The 22,803-nt window shown below is 35.7% G+C and overlaps 1 protein-coding gene across 1 annotated transcript in view; it reads left to right on the plus strand.

The window, feature by feature from the left end:
- LRBA (LPS-responsive vesicle trafficking, beach and anchor containing) overlaps nt 1-22,803 on the plus strand; it is a 419,049-nt gene that overhangs the window by 118,533 nt on the left and 277,713 nt on the right. Inside the window, 1 exon segment of the mRNA XM_009327509.1 lies at nt 17,109-17,173. Coding sequence (XP_009325784.1) covers nt 17,109-17,173 — 65 coding nt within the window.

A 22,803-nucleotide genomic window follows, 5' to 3' on the forward strand; every position in this document is an offset into this window, starting at 1 on the left:
TAAAAGAACTAATTAGGTGGTTCTTGTCAGATCCATCTTTGACTTAGGAACTTTTTTCTATTGAATCTAAATTTTCTAGACCATAAAATACTTACACTAACTGACTCAAATACTGTTCAGCTCTTGTATAATTTTCTAAAGTTGGTGGAATGCCACCCAACCTTTTTAAAAGTTTGCAATTAAAAATTAATTAATTAACCAGCAACTTTTATGACCCCTCCACCACCACTACCCACTCATACACCCAGCTTGCTGGTTCAAGGTATAAAAGCTTCTTGGTTCCTCCTTCCTCTGCCCCCTGTTGTTTCAAAGGGTTTAAGGGCACATTCCTGATAGCTGATGGCATATATAAAACCAAGACCAATGTTTTAATACATTTAATCTCTAAGTATTTTATCTTCTAGAAATACTAAGATGATATATTGCAATATAACTACATAGCTGTAGCTATTAGATTTATATTGGACCTTGATAAAGTATATCTTTCATGGGGAGATGGAAGAAGGAAGCATAAACTCTGATACTCCAGATTTTTTTGTGTGCAGTGATAGCATCTGCTCATATAGTCCAATGAAATATGATTATGGTTGAATATGTCATGCGCTGTGCTGATAGTTTTTGGAGTTATTTTTTTGAGAGGAAAGCATGATCCAAGGCAGTGCATGTGCATCTTAAAAATACAGCAGAGGCTGATTAGTAGTATTAAAGCAGAAAAAATTACACTATGAAAGTTGGTCTTACTGCCTGTGTAGGCAAACTTAGAGGTCTTCAGCTCTCTTTTTTTTTTTTTTTCTTGTCTAACTCAATTCACCAAATCAATTATGACTGGTTAAATGATGAAATGTTTGCAAAAGGTTTTGGTTTAGCAAGATCTTTCTTTTGCATGATCTTTCTTTCATATGTTACTAAGTCACTTTGCTAACGGATTCTGTTGCTCATAAAGAAGTCAATATTCATCTTTTGCATGGGCAGTATCTTAGTTGCATCATGTCTCTTACTCTGATAAGGAATCTTAATTACTTAAACAATATCAACATGTGCCATGCAGTCATGCACCTGTACAAACAATATGATATAGTGTATTTCCCCTAAGGAAGACCAATAGGATGGTAGTTAAGATTTTGATGTTTCAGCAGATTTTTTGCACACACACACACCCCTCCTCCACCCCAGTACTTAAATGTTTGTAAAATGCAATAGGATCTTCAGGCTTTTCTGGGTATCCTGTGCTCAGAAAAAAGCTCTGTATCAACGATCCAAATTCATTACCTCAGGAATGGGTTTCTGCAGCATGTTCTAAAATGTGGTAAGCCTTTGAATTACTTGGAGATCTTAGCTGATGTAGAAGATGGCTGATTTTCAGTGTTTGTTACTTGCAGAGAGAACACATTATACTGATGCTCTGTGATCTGCACTGGTTCCTAATTTACTTTTAAGTGCAATTTGATGTGATGGATAACTATAGTGATCGCTATGAGGTTTTAATTGAATTGGGTATAGGTTATCTAAAGAGCTATGTCACTATGATACCATGGCAGCTGAACTCAACAGAAGCACCAAATCCCTAACAATATCCTGGTTTAGATATTAAGAGAATAAATGCTGTTTGAATAATTTTTATGTGCCCCGAGTGTTAGATGATGACGTTTTAATCAAGATAATATTTTTTCCATCTAATCACTTCGTGTTCTAACAGCTGAAAATAAGTTTTAAAAGGATCTAATAATCCTTTAGATCCATGATCTAAAAAATGTATATGTTTTGGTACAGAGGGTAGATTTTGTAAGCTGCCAAATAACTTTCTATCAATTTTAATGCATGTTCTAATTTCCTTTTAAAAGCCACGTAGAAGATATCAGGAGTTGGAAGTTTTTCTTTTTATACAGTGCGAACTTCTGCCAATAGGATCTTTGTTTTTATCAAAGATGACTATAGCTGTATTTGAGTAAAAAAAAACACCTCAGTAATAGATTGCTTTTGTGATAAAATGTTTAGAAACATAACTTTATTAGGCAAATGAAAATTATTTAGATCTTAACAAATAAAAATAGAAAAAAGGGCTTCCCAAAGTCTAAATTGGTAAGTTCAGGGGAAGATGTTGCATGAATCATGCCCATAGGTGTTTGCCTTGTATTACTACCTTTCTTTGCAATGTTATGAAGTATTCAGTGTTTCTAGTTTAGTATGAAGGCACTGTATTGAGATGCACAGAAAAATACTTCACCTGCAGGTGTGTCAGAGACTTCATAATGTACTTCTCTTTTTTTCGCTTGTGCTCTTTGAAGAATTTGAAGATTGGAAAAATATCTGCCAGCCTAGCTTTTTGTAGAGATGAGGTGGCTGTGGAATGAAGGGTCTAGAGCACAAGTCTTATGAGGAGCAGCTGGGGGAACTGGGGTTGTTTACTCTGGAGAAAAGGAGGCTGAGGGGAGACCTCATCGCTCTCTACAACTACCTGAAAGGAGGTTGTAGCGAGGTGGGTGTTGGTCTCTTCTCCCAAGTAACTGGCAAAAGGACGAGAGGAAATGGCCTCAAGTTGCGCCAGGGGAGGTTTAGATTGGATGTGAGGAAAAATTTCTTCACCGAAAGGGTTGTCAAGCACTGGAACAGGCTGCCCAGGGAAGTGGTTGAGTCACCGTCCCTGGAGGTATTTAAGAGACATGTAGATGTGGTGCTTAGGGACATGGTTTAGTGATGGACTTGGCAGTGCTAAGTTAAAGGTTGGACTCGATGATCTTAAGGGTCTTTTCCAACCTAAATGATTCTATGATTCTATGAAGTGAGAGTATTCAAGATCATCTTACTCTGCTACGGATTATTTAGATTCTGAAGCTGCCTCAGGTCTGCTTCATACCAAGTGGAGCTAGGCATATTAATAAAACTGTGTAAATCATAACATTTGAAAACATGGGATTGCCAAGCATGTTATTGTTATGCAAGGCAGTAGTAGGAACATTCCTAGTGCAATTTTGTAACAAATGTCGCATGGCCCTTGTAACTGGTATACAAAATGGAAGATTCTTATCCTATTCTGCTTTAAGATGCTATTGGATGGAAATTAGTTGGGAAATGTCTGTTGAGCTTTATGTACAGTGCTACTTCAGGATATTTTCAGTCAAGTGATTTTACATTATGAACTATTTCCTCTTCAAAAAGTCTTGTTATTCTTTTCCCCCTGCAACGTATATTTTCATCTACAGTCACTTAGTTTTGCAGGATGGAGACTGTGGTCAAAGCTAGAGAGAGGGGAAGGTAGATCCCATAGTAGCCAGGGACCATGCTATCAAAGTTCTCTCCTGGGATAGAAGAGACTTAAGTTTCAATTAATGTTTCAGTTCATAGTTATTATTGTTACTAAGTAGAATAATCTGTCAGAGGAAAAATTTCAACATACCCTTCCAACGTAGCTGGTAGTCCAGAAGCTTAAGGGCATTTACCAGGCATGTGGAAGAGTCCAGTTTTGAAAGAAATTAAGCTCTCTCACTCTGTAAAAGCAACATTGTGGTTCATCTGTGTTGTCCTCAATTGCAGTTTCCTTCTTTGGTTGCGATACATGAAGTTCTGTTTTGTAAGGTCTTGGGGATAAAGTTTAGGACTTATGCATTCTCCTGCATTGCAGGGCACTTGATATCAACACAGTGAGCTGTTTGGCTTGTGGTCAGTAGGATTAACTCTGGAGAAATTGAATGAAAAGCCTGGAAGTTGTGGGAGGGCATTGGCTGTGGAATCCAGACTCCTTAAATGCAGTCCTTTGGTGCTTGGATTTTAGATACTATCTTGTCAGTAAGTTTCCTTCTAACAAAACAGAAGGTTAAATTATCAAACCTGTTGTCTAGATCACTTGGATTCTCCGTTCCGCTTGATATATCTGGGGTTTTTCCTTTCTGAGTGGGAGTTTTTCCTCCATTTCTGATGATCTCACTTTGGGTGCTGGAAATGTATATTGACAACTTTCATGCTTGGTATATGTCACTGAGCAGAGTACTTGGAATAATTACGAATGGATTACTTGTGCTACGGATATTTTGCTGCTTGCTTCATTGAACTATGTTATACATTCTAAGTGTTTGAAACTGGAGATTAGTTTGGTAGATAACTGTCTGAAGTGCAATTCTGATAAGATTGAAATAAATGGAAACAGCTGGGAAAACCTTTCCTTTGAACTGGAGTATGTTGAAATTACATTTTAAATTAGCTGCATATATTTTTTTTTTCTTTGACTTAAGCAGTATGTAGATTTTGTCTCTCCAGAACTAGATTATTGTAATATATTCTGTGTGAGACTCCAGGATAACGTAACATTTGTCTGTTGGAACTTCATTCCTACTTCGATTTCCTGTTGCTTTCTAAATTGTTTGAAAGTTTAATTGCTTATAATTGCCTGCAATATTTAACTTGTTGAATTCCATGGAATTGCTGGGAGAGCACTCTAACATGTTTAAATAGGAGTTTCTTTCAAACTCCTATTATTCTTCATAATAGCCACTGAGGTTCACGCTTCTCAGATCCCACTTCAGTTTGCTACACTTAAGATATGTTTGAACTCTGTCTTTTCTCTTAGGTGTAGTTGTTGGCTTTAGGAATACTGTGCTTTGTTTACTATTAGTATGACCTACAGGTATGGAGTTTAAAACATCTGTGTCCATCACTGGCTAAATTTAAAAAAAAATAAATTCTGATAGAATATTGTTTCTTGAGTGCGTCTATGAAGTGGATGTATATTAATAGTTTGCTTAGTAGTAGAAATCGAAGAAGTTTATAACTTAAACTTTGCTTTTGCCTTAAGTGTGAAATAGGTTGGAATGTATTGGGACTGATTTGCCAGTACTGCGTGAATAATAAGTGACCTTTTCTTGACTTAATGATGCAATACAGGCTGGGGGGATGAAGGGATTGAGAGCAGCCCTGCTGAGAAGGACTTGGGGGGTACTGCTGGATGAAAAGGTGGACATGAGCCAGCAATGTGCGCTCACAGCCCAGAAGGCCAATCGTATCCCAGGCTGCATCAAAAGAAGCGTGGCCAGCAGGTCAAGGGAGGCGATTCTGCCCCTCTACTCTGCTCTGGTGAGACCCCACCTGGAGTACTGTGTCCAGCTCTGGAGCCCTCAGCATAAGACAAACACGGATCTGTTAGAGTGGGTCCAGAAGAGGGCCACGAAAATCATCGGGGGGCATGGAACACCTCTCCTATGAAGAAAGGCTGAGAGAGTTGGGGTTGTTCAGCCTAGAGAAGAGAAGGCTTCGGGGAGACCTTATTGCAGCCTATCAGTACTTAAAAAGGGGGCTTATAAAAAAGATGGTGGCAAACTTTTCAGCAGGGCCTGTTGCAACAGGACAAGGGGGGAACGGCTTTAAACTAAAGGAGGGTAGATATAGACTAGATATAAGGAAGAAATTTCTTTACGCTGAGGGTGGTGAAACGCTGGCACAGGTTGCCCAGAGAGGTGGTGGATGCCTGGAGACATTCGAGGTCAGGTTGGAACGGGGCTCTGAGCAACCTGCTCTAGTTGAAGATGTCCCTGCCCACGGCGGGGGGGGTGGACTAGATGACCTTTAGAGGTCCCTTCCAACCAAAACTATTCTATGAAACTCTTCTATGATTCTGTGATAATAAGTACTTTATAGTTATATCCTGACAGGTAGTGGTCACAGTATTTAAAACGTGTGAGCTAGTACTTTGGCTTTATCTCCTTGCATCTTTCCATAATTATTAGTCTAGGATGATATTTTAAAGGTTTGCCCACTCCCTAGTTTGGAGATGAAATGTATGATGTGGGATTTTTAAGATGAGCAAAAACTGCAATGTGTTACATTTAGTATGAGAAAACAGAAGAATATGTGATATGTTATACTTTATTAAACGGGGTTGATGTTTCTGCATATTAGATATAAATAATCATCAAAGCGATAGAAATGGCTTCCTAAATAAAAATTGTTTTATCTAGGCCTACTTTTGACCCACTGGAAAATGTCCTCTGCAATTTGCAGCCACTGTGTTTTGAAATGTTCAACAAAAACAAGCTATATCAGCTGCAGCTGCAAGCTGAGAATAGTAGTGTGGAAGAACCAGTGTTTTTTGGTTTATACTACACAGCTGTTTTCTGGAAAGTAATTGTGAGCTTTGTGGTTTCAAACAAAAAAACCCCCATTTATATGTAAAGAAATGGGGATGGGTGCTATATATTAGACTAAGAAGGCGTGTAGAGAGGTACAAGTGGATAGGTGTAGTGAAGCCATGATGTTTTGGTGTGATGTGAAGTATTGCTTCTTGGGACGATACACTTGGAAAAGTCAACATGACTTGCAGACTTTGGATAGAGGAGTGGATAAAAGATAGGGTTAAAACCACAAAACCGTTCTTAGAAATAGTTTGCCATCCACTGGAGTGGAGAGATCTTTTTTTAAAGTACAATCTTTAGTGGTTGTTATATAGGCTTTTCAGGTATTATAGGCTCTGACTAAGAAAAATTCTTTTACGAAATGAAAGTTACTTGAATTTGGTCAGGAATCCAGGACATGGTGTTGGTGTGAGTTTAATGGAAAACGTCTGCTACAGCTAAAAATATTAGCCTTTAAAACTGTGTTGCTGAGAATTTGTATGATTAATGTATAAATTTTTATGTTTAGGGAGGAGAGTGGATTGTCTAATGTAGATGTGAATCTTGGGGGTGTAATAGAGGAACAGGACAGCTTCATTTCCATGAATGTACACTGCTGCAGATGTTCAAAACTAAGGGAACATAATTTAGCTACAGAAGCAAGACTCTTCTGAAGAAAAAAGGCATCCTGTTGCTTCACCAGCACACTAGGACTTAAAAAAACACCACCATTTAAGGTGAGTTTTGTGCAGTGAGAGCACACCCTGTGGCTTGGCAGTCTAGTCAGAGGGATGATACCATGCTGACTTTATAACTAGATCTTTGAACAATATTCTCATGGGTGGTAAATGCAAAACAAAGTAATATCAACTGGCACTTAATTCTGTGAGCTCCCCGCTGACGGGGCTCTGTACTGAAATGGAACTCTTCCTGACAGGAAGTCAGCCGTGAAGTGTGGAGACCTCTGAAAATAAAGTGTGCTTTAATTTGACACCCTGCTGTTTTACAGCTAGTCTGTTTAATTTGAGACTATGGAAAGAGGTTTAGTGGAGGGGAGGGGTATGAGATTATGGAAAGTTCAGTGAGTGGCAACGCTTGTCGCTGACTTTATACTGATTACAAATATGTGAACATTTTTGTTCATATTAATAAACCAAATAATGTGTGTCTGTTTCCAAGCAAAACTGCTTAAGAAATTCATGATTTGGGGAGCAGTGCTGTTTACTCAAAGTTCTGGCAGGAGAAGCTTTGCATAGTGGTGCTGCTCAGTTTATTGTTTAACCTTTAGTCTTATTTATACTCATCTGTGCCTTTCTATGTATCTCTGCAACTGGGAAAACATCTGTCTCATCAAAGATGTTGATGATGCACTGATCTTTCAATAAATATTTTAAGATAACTTGTTTAAGTGAAAAAACTCATAATTCAGATTATACAGCAATCAATATGATATTGAGGTCCATGTCCGTTAGGTGTTAGATCTTAGTTCTGAGTCAAATTTGATTCAGAAGAATCAGCTGGATTTTTCAGTACCCTCTGAATATTTATGGAGACGTTTATTTCTATTTCTACTTAAAACAGAAATGGTTATATTTTTCTTTTTGAAAAATTCGGTTGGTGAGTGCAGGAGAGGATTTGCAGTGAAAAGAGCAGAAAATAATTACTTATGTTTATTGTAGCAACATATAGGGACAGATGAGAATAGAGCCCTGTGTTGCTGGGTGTCATGTAACAGTGGAATAATGGATACCCAGAATATTTTAGTCTAAATGAAGACAACAGATGCAGGATGAGGAAGAGAATGTAGTATGCAAGTGGAGTGTAATGGAAGAGACACATTAGTTTTTCTGCCTTTTTTTAATTTTTATTTGATTTGATTTAGCTTCCTTTTCTCTAAATCTTTTCTTAGAAGATCTGCATTAGGATAGGATTACCCAAGGGAATGATAAGGTTTGGACATCCTGTCTTTTGAGTGAAGGGGTGGCATTGGTTTACATACTTTGGTTTCATTCCCTCAAAGGTACAATGATAGCAGGATCTTGTTCATTGTTTGCATGCATTCATTATGAGACTTTAAATTGAAACTAAGCTACATTAGGGGAAAAAGGTAACATAAAGGGGCTTTTAGTTCCAAAATAGTATTATCATAGAATAGAATAATAGAATCATTAAGGTTGCAAAAGACCTCTAAGATCATTGAGTCCAACCGTCAACCCAGCACCACCATGCCCACTAAACCATGTCCCTAAGCACCTCATCTACACGTCTTTTAAATACTTCCAGGGATGGTGACTCAACCACTTCCCTGGGCAGCCTGTTCCAATGTTTAACCATTCACCATGTATATTGTTGAGTTTTTTATTAGTTAAATTTATTTAGTTAAAGGTTATCAGACATTGAGCAGGAAGGTTGCTGCTATTTGGTGGTGGTGATGATGAATGTTGCTATCAGTGGGATCAGTCCATCTCTACTAGTGCAACTGTGCAGCAGTGAGTATTCTGTGATTTTCCTGTCCTTGTAATTAGTAGTCTACTTTGGAAGACAATTTTTTCCACGCGGTGGTTTTACAAAAACTCAAATTAAAATCACAGTTAAACAAAAAAGCACTGAAATGAAGAGGCCGTTGCCTTACACTCCTGCTATTCCTCAATTTGTTTTCCTTTCTCCATAAAAATGATGCTGACACTGCAACTTGATTATTTGGATCTCTTCCCTTTGTTCGTCTTACGTTGTCCCTTTTCCTCACTCCATCTCATCTCATCTCATTCTTCATCTCCTTTGACTTACAGTTTCTTGCTTCCCATTGCTGCATATTTACAGAACTGCTTGGTACTTAGATTTCTCAATTAACGTTTAAGATTTCTGTTCCTATTCTTCCTGAAGCTACTGTCTTTCATCTCAGCATTGAAAGTAGCCAATGGTTAAAGAACCTGAAGAGGAAACTGCAGTGGAAACGGTTTGCTGCTAGATGAACTCAAACCTGACCCCTAATTTCGTTTCATGAGGAGTCATGGCAACAGCCTGCTAATGGGAGAGAGAAAGGGAGAGGCTGCCCAGGCAAATTGCTTCCTCCATCAGAAATTGTGGACCTGAAATCAGTGATCGGCTCATTCAGTTTTTCCCCATTCTACAGTTTGTTGCTGTACTGGGACCATAGAGGAACTGGAGTTTAACATAGACTTACCTGTTTCATCTTAATGTGACATTGGTTCTAGGGGCAAAATTTTATTCATCAAGTCCTGAGTTAGATCTCTATAAAAGGCATGTAATAAATGTTTTTCATATACATGTTCATACTTTTTTGAAACTAGATACGAAAATGAAGTTTATGAGTTTTGATGATATGCAGCTTTTATGCTGTGATAGTTATTACTGATAGCATTTTATTTATGCAGACAGTGATATTTTCATAATTTTGTATGAACTTTCTGATTGCAGACAGGGATTTTTTCATAATTTTATATGAACTTCTGGATTAAGTGATTTAAGTTTTCTTTTATTACTAAAATCCTGTTTTAAGAATATTTGATATCACCGTAAATTATGACAACTGCAACCTGTGTCGAGATTTGCTGGCTGTATGTAATTGTTAAAGATTGCATGTGCTGTAACATTTTATGTAGTGTATCTTTCATAATACTGAATCTTTTAGGATAGATTTGCGTCGTTCGTAGAGAAGACAACAGTTGTCACTTCTAGAGTAATCTCATAGCATAAAAGGCATTGTCTGACAAGCTGACAGTTTTTTATTTAGTATTTTACTGAACAATGTAGTACTTAAGTATGCAAACTACTCCAGCTCTATATGTGTATAATATATTTTCAGAATCTATAAAAACTTGCTGTGACTTGAACTCAAACTTCTAAGTATTGAAATTAAACTCTCATTATAAGGTAGTTTTAGGCATTTACCACTAACAATATAATACCAGTTTATAGGAAGCTCTGTTTACATGGACTATCCCAAATGGTTAAACAGCAGGGGAGTCTTCTGCTTTTAGTTAAAAAACTGCTGTTTCTGTATGACTTATTTACTACTTCTTTAATTCTTAATGTAGTGTGCTGTGGAATTGAGCATGCAAAAGTCAGCAGAGTTTTCTGTTTTCTGCGTCTAAGGTTATTACTTGCTGTACAATAATAAAGGCACTATTTTATTGGGTTAGTTGTAATTAACTTCAGCACTAAGCATTGATATAAATCATTCCTAATCTGTTTTCTTTGCATTTTCATTCTTTTAAACTGGTTTAACATAGCTTCTTTCTGTCGTCCTTTTACATAAGGACTAGGGTTGTAATTGCTTTTTTGAATTAGGCTGTCGGAAGCTAATGTGCATGTTGATCCAAGAATTGATTAAGGAACACTAATGAATTTCATATAGCACTTTTAAAAGATTTGTAATAAATACTGTGTAATAAATACTCTATAGCAGTGATCTGTTATCCCATTAGAATTCAATACAGTGTTGTCATGCTGTGCAGCTGGAAAAATATTTCAGTATAAGAAACTTTGATTCTGTTTCATAGTTAAAATAGTAAACAATTTTGTGGTTATGAATAAAAAAACAGCGTTCCAACTCTTCCCCAGAGTATATTTTATGAAAGTAGCTATCGTTATTGTAATCTTTGTTTCTGTGTTTTATCAGAGGAAAAATACTGAAACACTTTTGGCTTTCATATTTTTCTGCTAAGTCTTAGTGTTTTGATACCAGCTGGGCCATGTGCCTTTTTGACTGATTTATCAATACACTAGTGTACTGCAGCATTTTCAGTTGTTCGTTAACAGCATAGGTTGAAACAAGAATGTTACGTGCTCTTTTCAGTCCGTTTTGCAACACTGAACATGTTTGTTTCTTGAATTTCTTGTCTTTTTCAGGGGTAGATAGTCACACATGCATAATCTCAGCCCACCTTCATAGTTCATTAATTTGTATGATATGAGTGTGTTTTGAATATTTTCCCACAACAACGTGCTTGGTGTTATACCTCCACTTGGGAAGCTATCTCATCTAGTTAATTTTTACACAACTTTCTCCTAGAAGACTCATTAAAATTTTTAATACAAAGACTTTATTTGTGTACTGTCACTAGCTGATTTTTTGACAAAAAGCAATGTCTTTTTAATGGAATGCCAGCAGTAAATACTTTTTATTGTAACTGAGTGTGTTTGATAGTTTAAAAGTCTTATAAAAATAATTAGCTCTTTTATATAGTTCTAATGGCAGCCTTGCAAGTTTCCCCTGGAGCAGTCTCTAATGAACAGGCCTTGATTTTTCCAGTTGGGCTTTTAGATTCCCTGAGGACTTGACTTCAGACCTTGAAGGGCAGCAGCTGCCATTTGTCTTAAGACTGGAGTTGCCAAACAGACAGACCATGTACTAATAGGACACATTTGTATAGACTGAGTATGTGGAACCCCGATAGAGGCCTAATGATGATCATCTGTTGAGAGCTTGTAGCTGGCCAGGGTTAGAGTAACTTTTATCACCCTTATTGAAATCAAAACCTCTGTATTGATTAGTGAGATAGCTTGAGACTTGTTACATAGATGCCATGTTAAAGCTTTCATAGACAAGCCATTGTTTAGTGTGGAATAGTATCCATTGTTTAAATTTCAATATATTCAAGCCTGTTTGATAAGTTTTCCCGCTGACAAGATGTTCTGAATTTTTAGGATGGTAGTAAATATTTTTGCAAGCTCTCCCTTTTCTCTGTGTCAAGATTCAGCAACAGTGACGTTCTTCTATAGAGAAGGGACCATTAATATAATTACTGAAATTATTTTTTTCTCAATCAATTTCTGATAGTTCTTCCATTATTGATTTATGTTTTTTAAATTTATTTGAGCACCCAGGTATGACTGTATATATACTGAATAACATTGTCTCCAAATGTGTTTTTGTATTACTCTTATATTAAAATGTGTCACATCCTTGCAAAATTTCTGTTTCGTACACTACTTAGCATGTGCTGATTTTGATATTAAATTGCTACATAGATTTTCTAGATATGATTTCCCATAATTCCATGTTGGTTTTAATTTTTTTCAGTTGAGCTTTGTAGATTAAAATAATTTAAGCATGCTTCAACTCTTTAGAAGTAATTTATGTTTGAAGATATTCTGCTTAACATGCAGTCTAACTTTTTTTTAATTATGAAGAACCCAGCTGAGAGATAATCTACTTTTCACTATATGTTCTTTATTGCTGAGTTCATTCAAGCCTGTAGTGGATGTGGTGCTGAGAGAGTGCTGACACCAAGTGCAAACACTGCTGAAAAGTTCTTGATAGTTTACTTTAGGCACTTAAAGATTAGTATATCTCTCTATGAACAAGTTTTTCATGCAGATTTGACCTTTACTCTAGGATATAATATGTCTCTTAGTCATATGTTAACACATTTTCCCACCCTGCTCCTTAGTGCTCCATTCATAGTTGTCAGTACCAAAGTCATCCTTCTCCTTTGTTTCATAACCAAAATAAATTATTAAATCTCCACCAGCTTTATGGGAAGGACGGATTAGCAAGGAATTTGCTCTTTTTTGCTTGCTTATGAGTGTGTATTTCAACCGTTAGATATAATTCTTAATTGTGGAATATGTTAACCTTGTTGGAAGGATATTTTTTTAAGTTTCTGAGGAAAATGAATTATTAAGGGGTATGTGTGTGTATGTATATATGAATGAAAGTAGAAGTACAGTTTGCTACAGTTGAAAATATAGCAGTTTTCATCTGTTGGAAATGTTTTAAATATTCTGTTAAAGATCCATGTTTAATTGTTTCGCCATCAGACCAGTTGATGGATTGTTCTTGCCAATTCTTTTATATAGCTTGAAGAATATATATTTTGGGTTAATTGTTTGAAATATGATTATATTTCTTTCCTAGAAGTGTACAGGTGAGGAGGGATATGTCCATTTGCTGCCTACAGGCAAGCACTTCAAACTACAAACCAACAAAAATGCTTATCAACAAAATTTTCTTGGCATTTGTTTGAGTGATTAGAGTTTAGGAATGGTATATTGAGTTAGATGAAGGCTCCACCTTGCTTATTGTTGTATCTTCAACTACAGACACAAAAAGATACTTAAGAATAAAATAGGATAAGCATGTATGGTACTCTTCCACTCTCCAGCTATTTTCAGCTCGGGGTATTTTCTGAATTGGATGTACTTTCTGTATATTTAGTCAATATCAATGTATTTTCCTTCCACATACTTGTGCAGTCACCTCTTGATCCTATTAAACTTTTAGTCACCACAATATCCTTTGGCGATAGATTCCACTGATCTGTAATGCACTGTGTAAAGAACCACCTGCATTTCTTTGTTTTGAAGCTGGCTCCTACTAGCCACTGCTTGTAGAAAAGGTTTTTGGGCAGGCCTGTTTGGGTAAATAAGAAGGTCCTGAAGTATTATATCTGAACGAGGATACTCAGAATGAGTAGGGAGCCAACAACAAATGGAAGAAAATGACTGGTCAATAGAGTTGACACTGGAAAATTCAAATTCAATGCAGAAGTTTTAAAGAACTTCTCCACTTATCTGATGATGCCATATGATTAGAGACATACCTTATTTTTAAAAAGGAAATAGGAAGTTCAAGTAGTATAAAAGACTTTTCAATGCATTTGAAGACTGAGATAACTACATATGCATATGTAGCTGAAATGAAATAAAGTGGGACATAGAATTACTAAAGATTGTGTTGCTAGACTAATCTCATTGTTGGTTATGGTCTAATGCATGTTGTGTTTTTTGGCCAAAATGTATTTCCTAGACAAAGGAAATGTGGAAATTCATGAGTTTTATGGTACTGTCATATGACTGATCATTAGTTAGAATTAATTTTAAAAAAGTTTAAAATAGATTAAAAAAACCCAACCTGACTCAAATGTGACGACAGTAGGTCGTTATAAACCTTGAGGGAGATTATTAGTTTCTGAAAGGAAGGGTTTAAGACCAGTATGGTTTAATGTTTTCATTTAATGATCCTTGTGCACTCAGTAAAAATGTGTTAATGAAACTTGTTTGATGATATAAAATTGGTGCTATAGAGGACTGGGATATAATTTTGCTTATGGCAGAGTTGTGCTGTAGCTACAGGAAATGTAATATATTATTCCATACAGAATTATAATTCAGATGAGGCTTGAAGCACCATTTTAGGAAAGGATATAGTACTTGCATTTTATCTAGAGTACTTATGGAAATATTTACAGATTCCATTAAGGAAGTAGGTGAAACAATAATGAGCTAGGAAATTTCCACATCAGACATTGTATTTGAATAAAGTGTGATATCTTATTTGTCTCCTTGTAATGGCTGTTTTTCATTGTAGGTATTTGTGATAGTGTTTAGTGCTTCTAGTTTTTTTTCCTGCTTCACTATTGAGTGTACAGTGACCAAAAGCATTAAAAGTAGATTATGTCTCTGGGTTACTAAACTTTTATAGCTGTAGGAAATGATGGTCAATTAAGTACAGCTTAGAACAGGTATGAAATTATTGACTTTGATCTTCCCTTACAGTCCTTCCTTAGGAAAGTGCTGAAATGTGTTTTGTAGTTATTTAGTTGCATTAGTGGTTGAGTTTGAGGCTTTTAACATGTTTTTTTCCCTAATACCTTTGGGAGATGGATAACTAAGATGTTGATATAATAATACAATATGCATACTGAGTGTAATTGTTTGAGAGAGAAATATACTGTGGGGAAATAGTGAATGGATCATGAAAGATGATGACCATTAGTCTTTTCTTTCAGCTATTAAAATTAGCTTTAGGGTGTGTTCAACTGTGATTTATGAAATTGTTTAGACTAACGCCTTCTTTGATGATGTCTGATGTAGAGAAAAATGCTGAAAAGTATCATGATAAATGCACTTTCTTTTCACTTTTGGCGACCTCCATCTTCACCAATTAAATTTTCAAGTATTGTAGTGAGCTCTCTTAAAGAGCAGAGCAACAGATGGACAGTGTCATAAATGGAAAAAATTATTTTGTTTTTCTTGAGTTTTCACACTTTTAACCTAACAGAATAGTTTCAATTATCATCATATGAAGCTAAATATTTAGAACTTGGTATTACATTTAAAAAAACTCTTATGAGGATTAGTTGCATATGCTATTTTGTTTAGAATATTAGCAGCTAAAAGGTTGTTTGTTTTTGGTTGTTTTTTTTTTTTAATAAGAATAAATGCTTATTAAAGCTGTTGCAGACAGCTTGCAGACTAACTTGAAGCCATGTAATGGTGGCCATAAGAAGGCGATCGGGGAGAATTGGGGAAAGGATGGTGGGAGAAATATTAGTAAAATACATGTAGCAATAAGGACCAATGATGCTACTTGATGTAGCCTCAAAAAAAAGTCCCGAACACCCCAACCCCCCCAAAAAACCATATGTGATAATATGCGAACGGAACTTGGCTGGCACTTAGAATGTTGCTTGCCTATTTATGCATATAAACTAGTTATATAAAAAGTAATGAAATACATTTATAATTAATGATGAATACATCACAAATTCCAATTATTCTACTCTTAATTCTCACTACTTGAAAATTGTAATAAATTGTTGCAACTTAAAAGTGATAAAAGAATATGTTGGGCCTGGAACATGTCAAGCCTTGAGGGATCAGAGTTATAATCTCTCCCCTGCATTTGAAATCTGGAAATCTTTTTTTTGGGGGGGGGATGAGGGGTGAGGGCAGGGGGGCAGGATTTAAATTGTAAAGAAACAATATTGTTCTACTGGCTTTTGTGTATGTCTGATCAAACCTTCATGTCACTGACTGAGAGATAATTCTGCAACACTGAGCAGCAAAAAATGTACTCTGTTGACACTATGTATTAAAAACTCCTACATTCAGAAACCTGAAATTTGTTTAAGAGATATTTGCAGTTTTGCTCTTTTTGCCTGTTTTGGAGCTGATGAGATTTTTGAAAAGAACCACAATGATAGAAGTAGTAATGTGAATAATCATTAGGATTATTATTTCATACAACAAAGACTGAAAAATCAAGGAAGTTGATGTGGAAAAGCATATGAAATTTAAGTATGTGTCTGCTGCAAAATCATTCTTTTGTATTAGTTTAGAAGAGTCATAGAGTTTAAACCAAGACTTGTATTTGGCGTGTTCTACCCAAATGCCTCTACATTTTCCCAAAAATACAAGGTTCACACATTTACTAGCCTAATTTTTAGCTCTGTCAGCTTGTTGCTATTGACTCTAGGATTAAAAATGTTCTTTGTGTTTTTGTTAACCAATTCGGTTTTCTCCTCAGCTTTCAAATAGGGGAAGCAAGCCCCAGTGGTAGATCATCTGGGTTGGTTGCTTTCCAACGTGTCTCTTCTGGGGGCCAGGCAAAACCCACCTACATTTTTAAGAGGTGTAGAATTTTGCTGTAATTCAGGGTTCAGTTGGATGTAAGAAATATGCAGTGCATGTGTGTCTGCTGTTACCATTATTTCAGTGTGTTAAAAATTCAGAGTGTTAAAGATGTGTTAAAAATTTTTGAAACATACTGGGTGTTAATGATTAGCAGATTATTTTGAGTAGAAATGGCTATGTGATGCTGAGGTGAGGATTATTATCAGCATATATGTTAACTAGACTTTAAGCTATAAGAGAAATGTGTGTCTAAAGAATGAGCCTTACGTTAACATGAAACAGTTTTTTCTAGCATTATCAAGGTTCAATAAGGCAAAAAGCATCAGTGAACCAGAGTAAGTTCAGAATTATTGCGTAATATAGCAAAAGAAAATTATGCAGTTGTCTGTGAGTTGTTTTTATATTTTCTTCTCCCCTCCACAGAATATGACTTTGAGTAAATGATACTGTTCTGTTTCTTCATACTGGCAATATTTCTTTCCTGATTAGCACACAATTAATGCTTTATATGTTTGCTGATGGTGTGGTGTAAGTTTGCTAAAACTGAGAAGCGCATGATTTTGTAGCTGAAAATGTTTTTTCTTAGTTTTGTTTTTATACAACTAGTTTTCGCTTGTTTTTTCCCAGGAGTGGCAGAACTCTATACAAAAGAATGCTGGCCTTGCCTTTATTGAGCTTGTCAATGAAGGAAGGTAAGTCACAATATTTGATAGCACCTCTGCCTTCACTTTCAAGAAGTTGTGTGGCTTGAAACTTTTTTTAAAGAATTTTTCTGCTGCCTCTTGTGTCATTTTCTTTGAGTTTTACAAGCATGATTTCAAGTTCGTTAATAGTTCGATTCAGTTCTCATACTGAATATGGGATTTTGCAGAATCTGAATGCTCTTTAGTTTCATTAAATATTTCACTTATCATTGTGTCATGGATTTTCTTTCTTCCTGCCCTTGTGCACTGGTTAACACTGAAACTATAATTTGTATTCCGCTAATCTCTTGAGGAAGGGAATTGATATTTGGAAGACATTATAGCTAGGAATTGTAAGATAAGCCTCTGTCTCAAAAATTAGATTCCAGTTTGCTCATTTATTTCCTATCTACCTCATAAGATAGAAAGGAAGAGAGTCTCTTTAAGGTAAGAAAGGAAAAAAAAAATCTGTTAATACTACCAATTAGTTTAATGTTCTATCCGTAACTATATATGTATATTACTGGGGCTCATAGAAAATGACAGAGCAGGTGATGAGGCCATGCTCTTTGACTTGTAGTGACTATTCAGAACCATCAATATTTTCTTCGTTAGGAATCGATTGTTGAGGCAGACTAAGAGCAATATTTACTACTTCTAAAGGATTTTTTTTTAAGATGTCTTAATGAGTTAGCTAAGTAGGAGTATTATAAGAAATGCCATTTATCTAAACCTAAATTCTGTTAGTGAGTAACTTGAGCTAGTAAGAATCCCAATAGAAAATACATTTTACAGGATTAGGACAGCTACTGAATTAAAAACAAAATAATTTATCACATAAATTAAAATGATATATATATATATATCTTTTTATCATTGTAGGAATAGGGGAAATGGCTCTTTGAGATTTTTCTTTTAAAATGTGTAGATGTTCCCAAGATACGTAAAAATAGTGATCATTTTAATGGTTGCATTTCAGTTTACAGTGAGGGAAACACATTCTGAGGCAGAAAAAACATTTTGCTACTAGTCTTGATCCCAAGGGCCAAGGTAAAGTAACAAGGGTGTTCAGTTACAGTGTTAAGATCTAGCCTGTAGTTGTTTCCTATTATGTGAGGCTGACCTGTCTTGACCTTACTTATAAAGTGCCTGCTATAAATTTGGCCCTTGATTAATGTTTTATTAGCATAGATAACGTAGAGATCCCACACACATGTAAACCACAATGTAAGGTTCATCTGTGTAAGATGATTATCATGAACAAATCAGTTGCTGAGACTGAGTTGTAAGTACCAGTTACCTAGTAGTTATTCAGCTTGTCCAGGTCAAGCTTTCAGAGAGCATTCTATCAGTAAACTGTTTGGAATTGACTGTTTTCTTTTAAAAACCTGCAGTGCCCATCACAAACAGATGGAATCACTCCCCCAGCTCCATAAACAACATCAATAACTTATAGTCTAGCCTTAGCAGAGTGGTTGTCTCAGGGACAAATGATCCCTTGAAGACTGAAAAGTGTGGTTTTGGTTAGCAGAAAATATCTAAGTAATTGTTGCTTCATTTTGTTTCTGACTCATAGCAGAGTTGTTTTTTTAAAAAGTGGGAACATAACTTTCATTATGGGGATTAATTTCTTAAAAATGGCTCCTTTTATCTATCTCTATTTTCCTCCATTGCTGTTTATAGGAGCTTTTAAAGTTATTGCTGAATTGGTCATTGCGGTGCTTTGTGGCTTTTCAGCATTCACTAAAATGAAATTATTATCCCTCGTATGGCATGAACTGTATTCCAGAACTACTCTTTTCTTCTCTTTTTGCAGGTTGCACATTATTTTTCTTGCACATATACTAACACTTATACTAAAACATTTCAGGCCTTGTATTTTATTGTATTTGTTATTGTTTTATGTATTTTTGCCATAACATTATAATCTTAAAAACTCCAAAAGCTGAAATCTTTTAATTAAAACTTAAAAATGGAAATAGTTGAATGATACTAATTTAGACTTTAACTGCATAATTGTATAATAAAAGTTGAATTTTTAAATTGTTTCTCTAAGTACTCAAGAAAAGAAGACAAGGTAGTTCTACAAAGGACAGAACTGATTGCAGCAAGTAAGGAAGGATGTCTGTGGGGTACCATGACATACGGACTATTAGAATAAATAAAATAAAATTAAGGACTGGAAAAACTGCCTAGAATTTGTAGAATCACAGAATTGCTATTATCTGCCGCCTTGGTGGAGACGAAGTCTTGGTCATCCAATAACCTTTGTAAACCAGGCTTTTATTCCCAATGTTTATTACTAATTTTTTGGACTAACGATACCAGAGGATATTCCAGTTTCAAGTGTGTTCTACTGTTTTTGTTTGTCAGGCAAATAAGACAACTGAAAAATCTTTCTGGAAGAGAAAGAGGTCCAGAAGAAGAGATCTACATCTCTTCTTATACTTGCTTTCAAATGTATTTTTTTCTTTTATGTGAAAGGTATGAATGTACCTCTCTCTCACAGCAGTTGAAAGTTTTATGTTTAGGCTTGCCATGTTTTGGCTAGGATTCCCTGGACAGAAATATGTGCAGAAAGTTTGCCTCAGGGACTCATAAGATCTACAGTGTGTGTGCTGCATTCAGAATGTGTTGGTCTGAATTTCATCATGTTCACAAGTAACTAATGTGTTACATATATAGTTGCTCCCAGGCTTTCCAGATGTATCAGGTCCACTGCACATGTATAGCAGAACTGATTTGTTTGTGTCCAGTGAAATTTTGAACCTCGAACTGAAAAAAAATCTCTAAACTGGGGACTAGTATGTGAAAATACAGAACCATAAACCTACCCTAAAACTGAAATACAGAACTGAAGTCTTTTGAAGGCCAGGTTATAAGCATAGTAAAAAAAAAACCAACCAAAAAAAAAAAAAACAAAACAACTGTGTGGGAAAAACAGGAAGGTACAGAATGTAAGTGAAAAGCTAAAGGAGCAGGTATTGGAATCTGTGCATGAAAAGAAATGTCAATTTCAGTACGTTGATACATTGAACATTAATCTGTTTTCAATAATAATGGATAATTGTTCACTATTATTGTAATGTCTGGGAACACTATTAATGCTCTTTGAAACCTTGTTAAAAAGATGCCTGTACCCACTGCTTCTCTATGTACTGAGCCATCTGTGCAGCAGAAGTATAGATTGCGAAACGTTTTCCTTAGCCGAACTTCTGTCAGTCTAGATTTCAGTCTTTGTACTTGCCTTTCACCTTTGGGTCCTCCCTTTAGGGAGAGTCTGTTTTGGAGCCTCAACCCGAGAGCTTACTGATGAGGGAATTTGTTCACCGGAACCATCCTTTCAGTGTGATTTGATTCACTGTCATAGCTGGTCCTCTCCGTTGGAGACTTCCAAGGTGTCCAGACAGATTCCTTTATTCCACCCTGAAACTTATTATGTTTCCTCCTTATGCAGGAGGTGGTCAAGCTATTATTTCTGAACTGAAAAAAAAAAAAAGCAGCTTTGTTTTACTTCTTGCGTGTACAAATGTCTTTTTTGTTAGACTCTTATTTCCTCTACTTGACTAGTTAGCAAACAACTCCTTTGCTCTGTGAAGGTTAAAACTCTCTCCTGTCACTTTGATTCATTAGCGCACTTTAGTGTGAAACATCTCTTATGCTAGACCTTGTTTTCTGTATCAGTCAGTGCACTAACAAACGTACTCGAGCTTGAGACTAGGCATGACAGTTATTATCCCCTTTGGGGTGATAATGGGTTTGGCATGGCAGGGGTTGAGGGATCAGTCTCCTAAGCATGCTGCAGCAATTATTCTTTCCGATTTTCAGTTGAAGAGACTCTTGAAGATGCTTAATTTTAATTTTCTCAAGCATAGTTTTCTTGGTCATCCAAAGAATTAAGTGCTGTGTTCTATACATATATTTTTATACATCTGTAAATGAATGTTCAGACAGCAGTTGCTTTAAAAAACTGCCACATAAAGTTTGGTTGAAAGATAACCTCATTAAACTAGCAGAATACATGTATAATTTCCTCTCCTTTGCCCTTTCAAATCCTTAACCAAAACAAACAAACCAAAACTTAAGGACTGACAAGTGTATCGAGGAGAAGCAGAACTAATGAAGTTTGTTTTTCTGTAGCTTTTTCTCATTGCTAGATTCTCTGTTGTCTAATGATGAATGAAATCTAATCAAAATCCTCCTGCCATATCAGAGGATTCTCCTCCTATATTGGATTTTCTATTATGGCTTTCAGTGCAGTTGAAAATAGCTTTTTTTTTTTTTAAGGATGCTTGTGAAGGTTTTTGTCCTCTGTTGGATATAAAACTTGTATAAAATTAATATTTTTGAGAAACTCTAGCCTTCTATTAAAAAAAATTGTTGAAATTATCCAATGAATTCAAAAGTTATTGGGAGAAGGAGGAAGGCAGACAGCATACAAATCTAATATCCTTAGCAAGTAAAAATTCCACCAAGCAACCAAAAAAGGCCCAAACCTCTCCAGAAATAACCAGATGTAACTGTTATTAGTCTCCCAATACATAACATCCAGTAGTATAAAATCGGGAATGCTGTAATCATCTGTATTTCTATAGCTTTTTTTTTTTTTAGAAGGAACTGTACTAAGAAAATTTCAACATATGTCACCTGCTGTTCCTTTTCTTAAACTGTATATATTACTTTTGACTGGTCATAGATGCAAATATTTTTTAATATTGAAATAGTTGGCAATCAAACTAGTTGGCCAATTACTTGCACACTTTCCTAATGGAAAATAGGGGACAGATGTAGGCTGCCCCATTCAATTGTCTTTCACTTGCAGTAGTGCGGTCACTCTCAAGGAATGAATGTTAGAGAATGTGTTGCCATAGGAGCAACTACTGTGATGGAAAATAGTTAGAAAAATACAGCTATTAATGAAAAAATGCATGATAACTGACAGACTTACACTTTGTGCATAATTGACCAAAAAAGGCTCAGGAAAAAAATGATAAATGCAGTCACATACAAACTAGAATTGATTACTACCAGTCTGGTCCCCTTATTGCAGCCTCCTTGCCCTGAGATTCTTATAACATAGAACCTGCACCTTAGTCTTGATTTGTAAGAGAAAAAAAAGTGTTTTCCACATTTCTTTGCTTTTTCTTTTTAGCAACCCATTCTGTTTAGGTGGTAGGTTTTGTAAAAGGGATTTTTGGTGATTTAGTTTCTGAGTTTTTATGTTATTGTTTTGGTTTCATAGCAGAAGCAGCTTTGTTAATGTATGAATTTGAACTACAGAAGATCATTAGGCTTTAGACTTTAAACAATGCTTTAAATGTGCTGAAAATTAGAAATTGTAGCCTGGATGTGTTCCAGAGACAGATAAGTGACTTGAGGTGGGGTTCTTGACACTACATGATTTTTTTTTTTTTGTGCATGTGTGTGCACTAAGGTATAGTGTGACATGCACAACCATTTTTAAAACAGTTTTTTATTTCACTGAGTTTTGTTTGATCATCTGTGCATGGATTTAAATTGCATCATTTTTGTGTAACTGGAAACATATGATCTTTGCTGCAACGTAATGCGTAGGCAGAAGCTTTTTGGGGAGAACTATGTCTTAATGATTAAAAATTAATGTAAGCTTTTATTATTGG

Source organism: Pygoscelis adeliae, unplaced genomic scaffold, assembly GCF_000699105.1.
Source record: "Pygoscelis adeliae isolate BGI_AS28 unplaced genomic scaffold, ASM69910v1 Scaffold157, whole genome shotgun sequence".
NCBI classification, from domain to species: Eukaryota; Metazoa; Chordata; class Aves; order Sphenisciformes; family Spheniscidae; genus Pygoscelis; species Pygoscelis adeliae.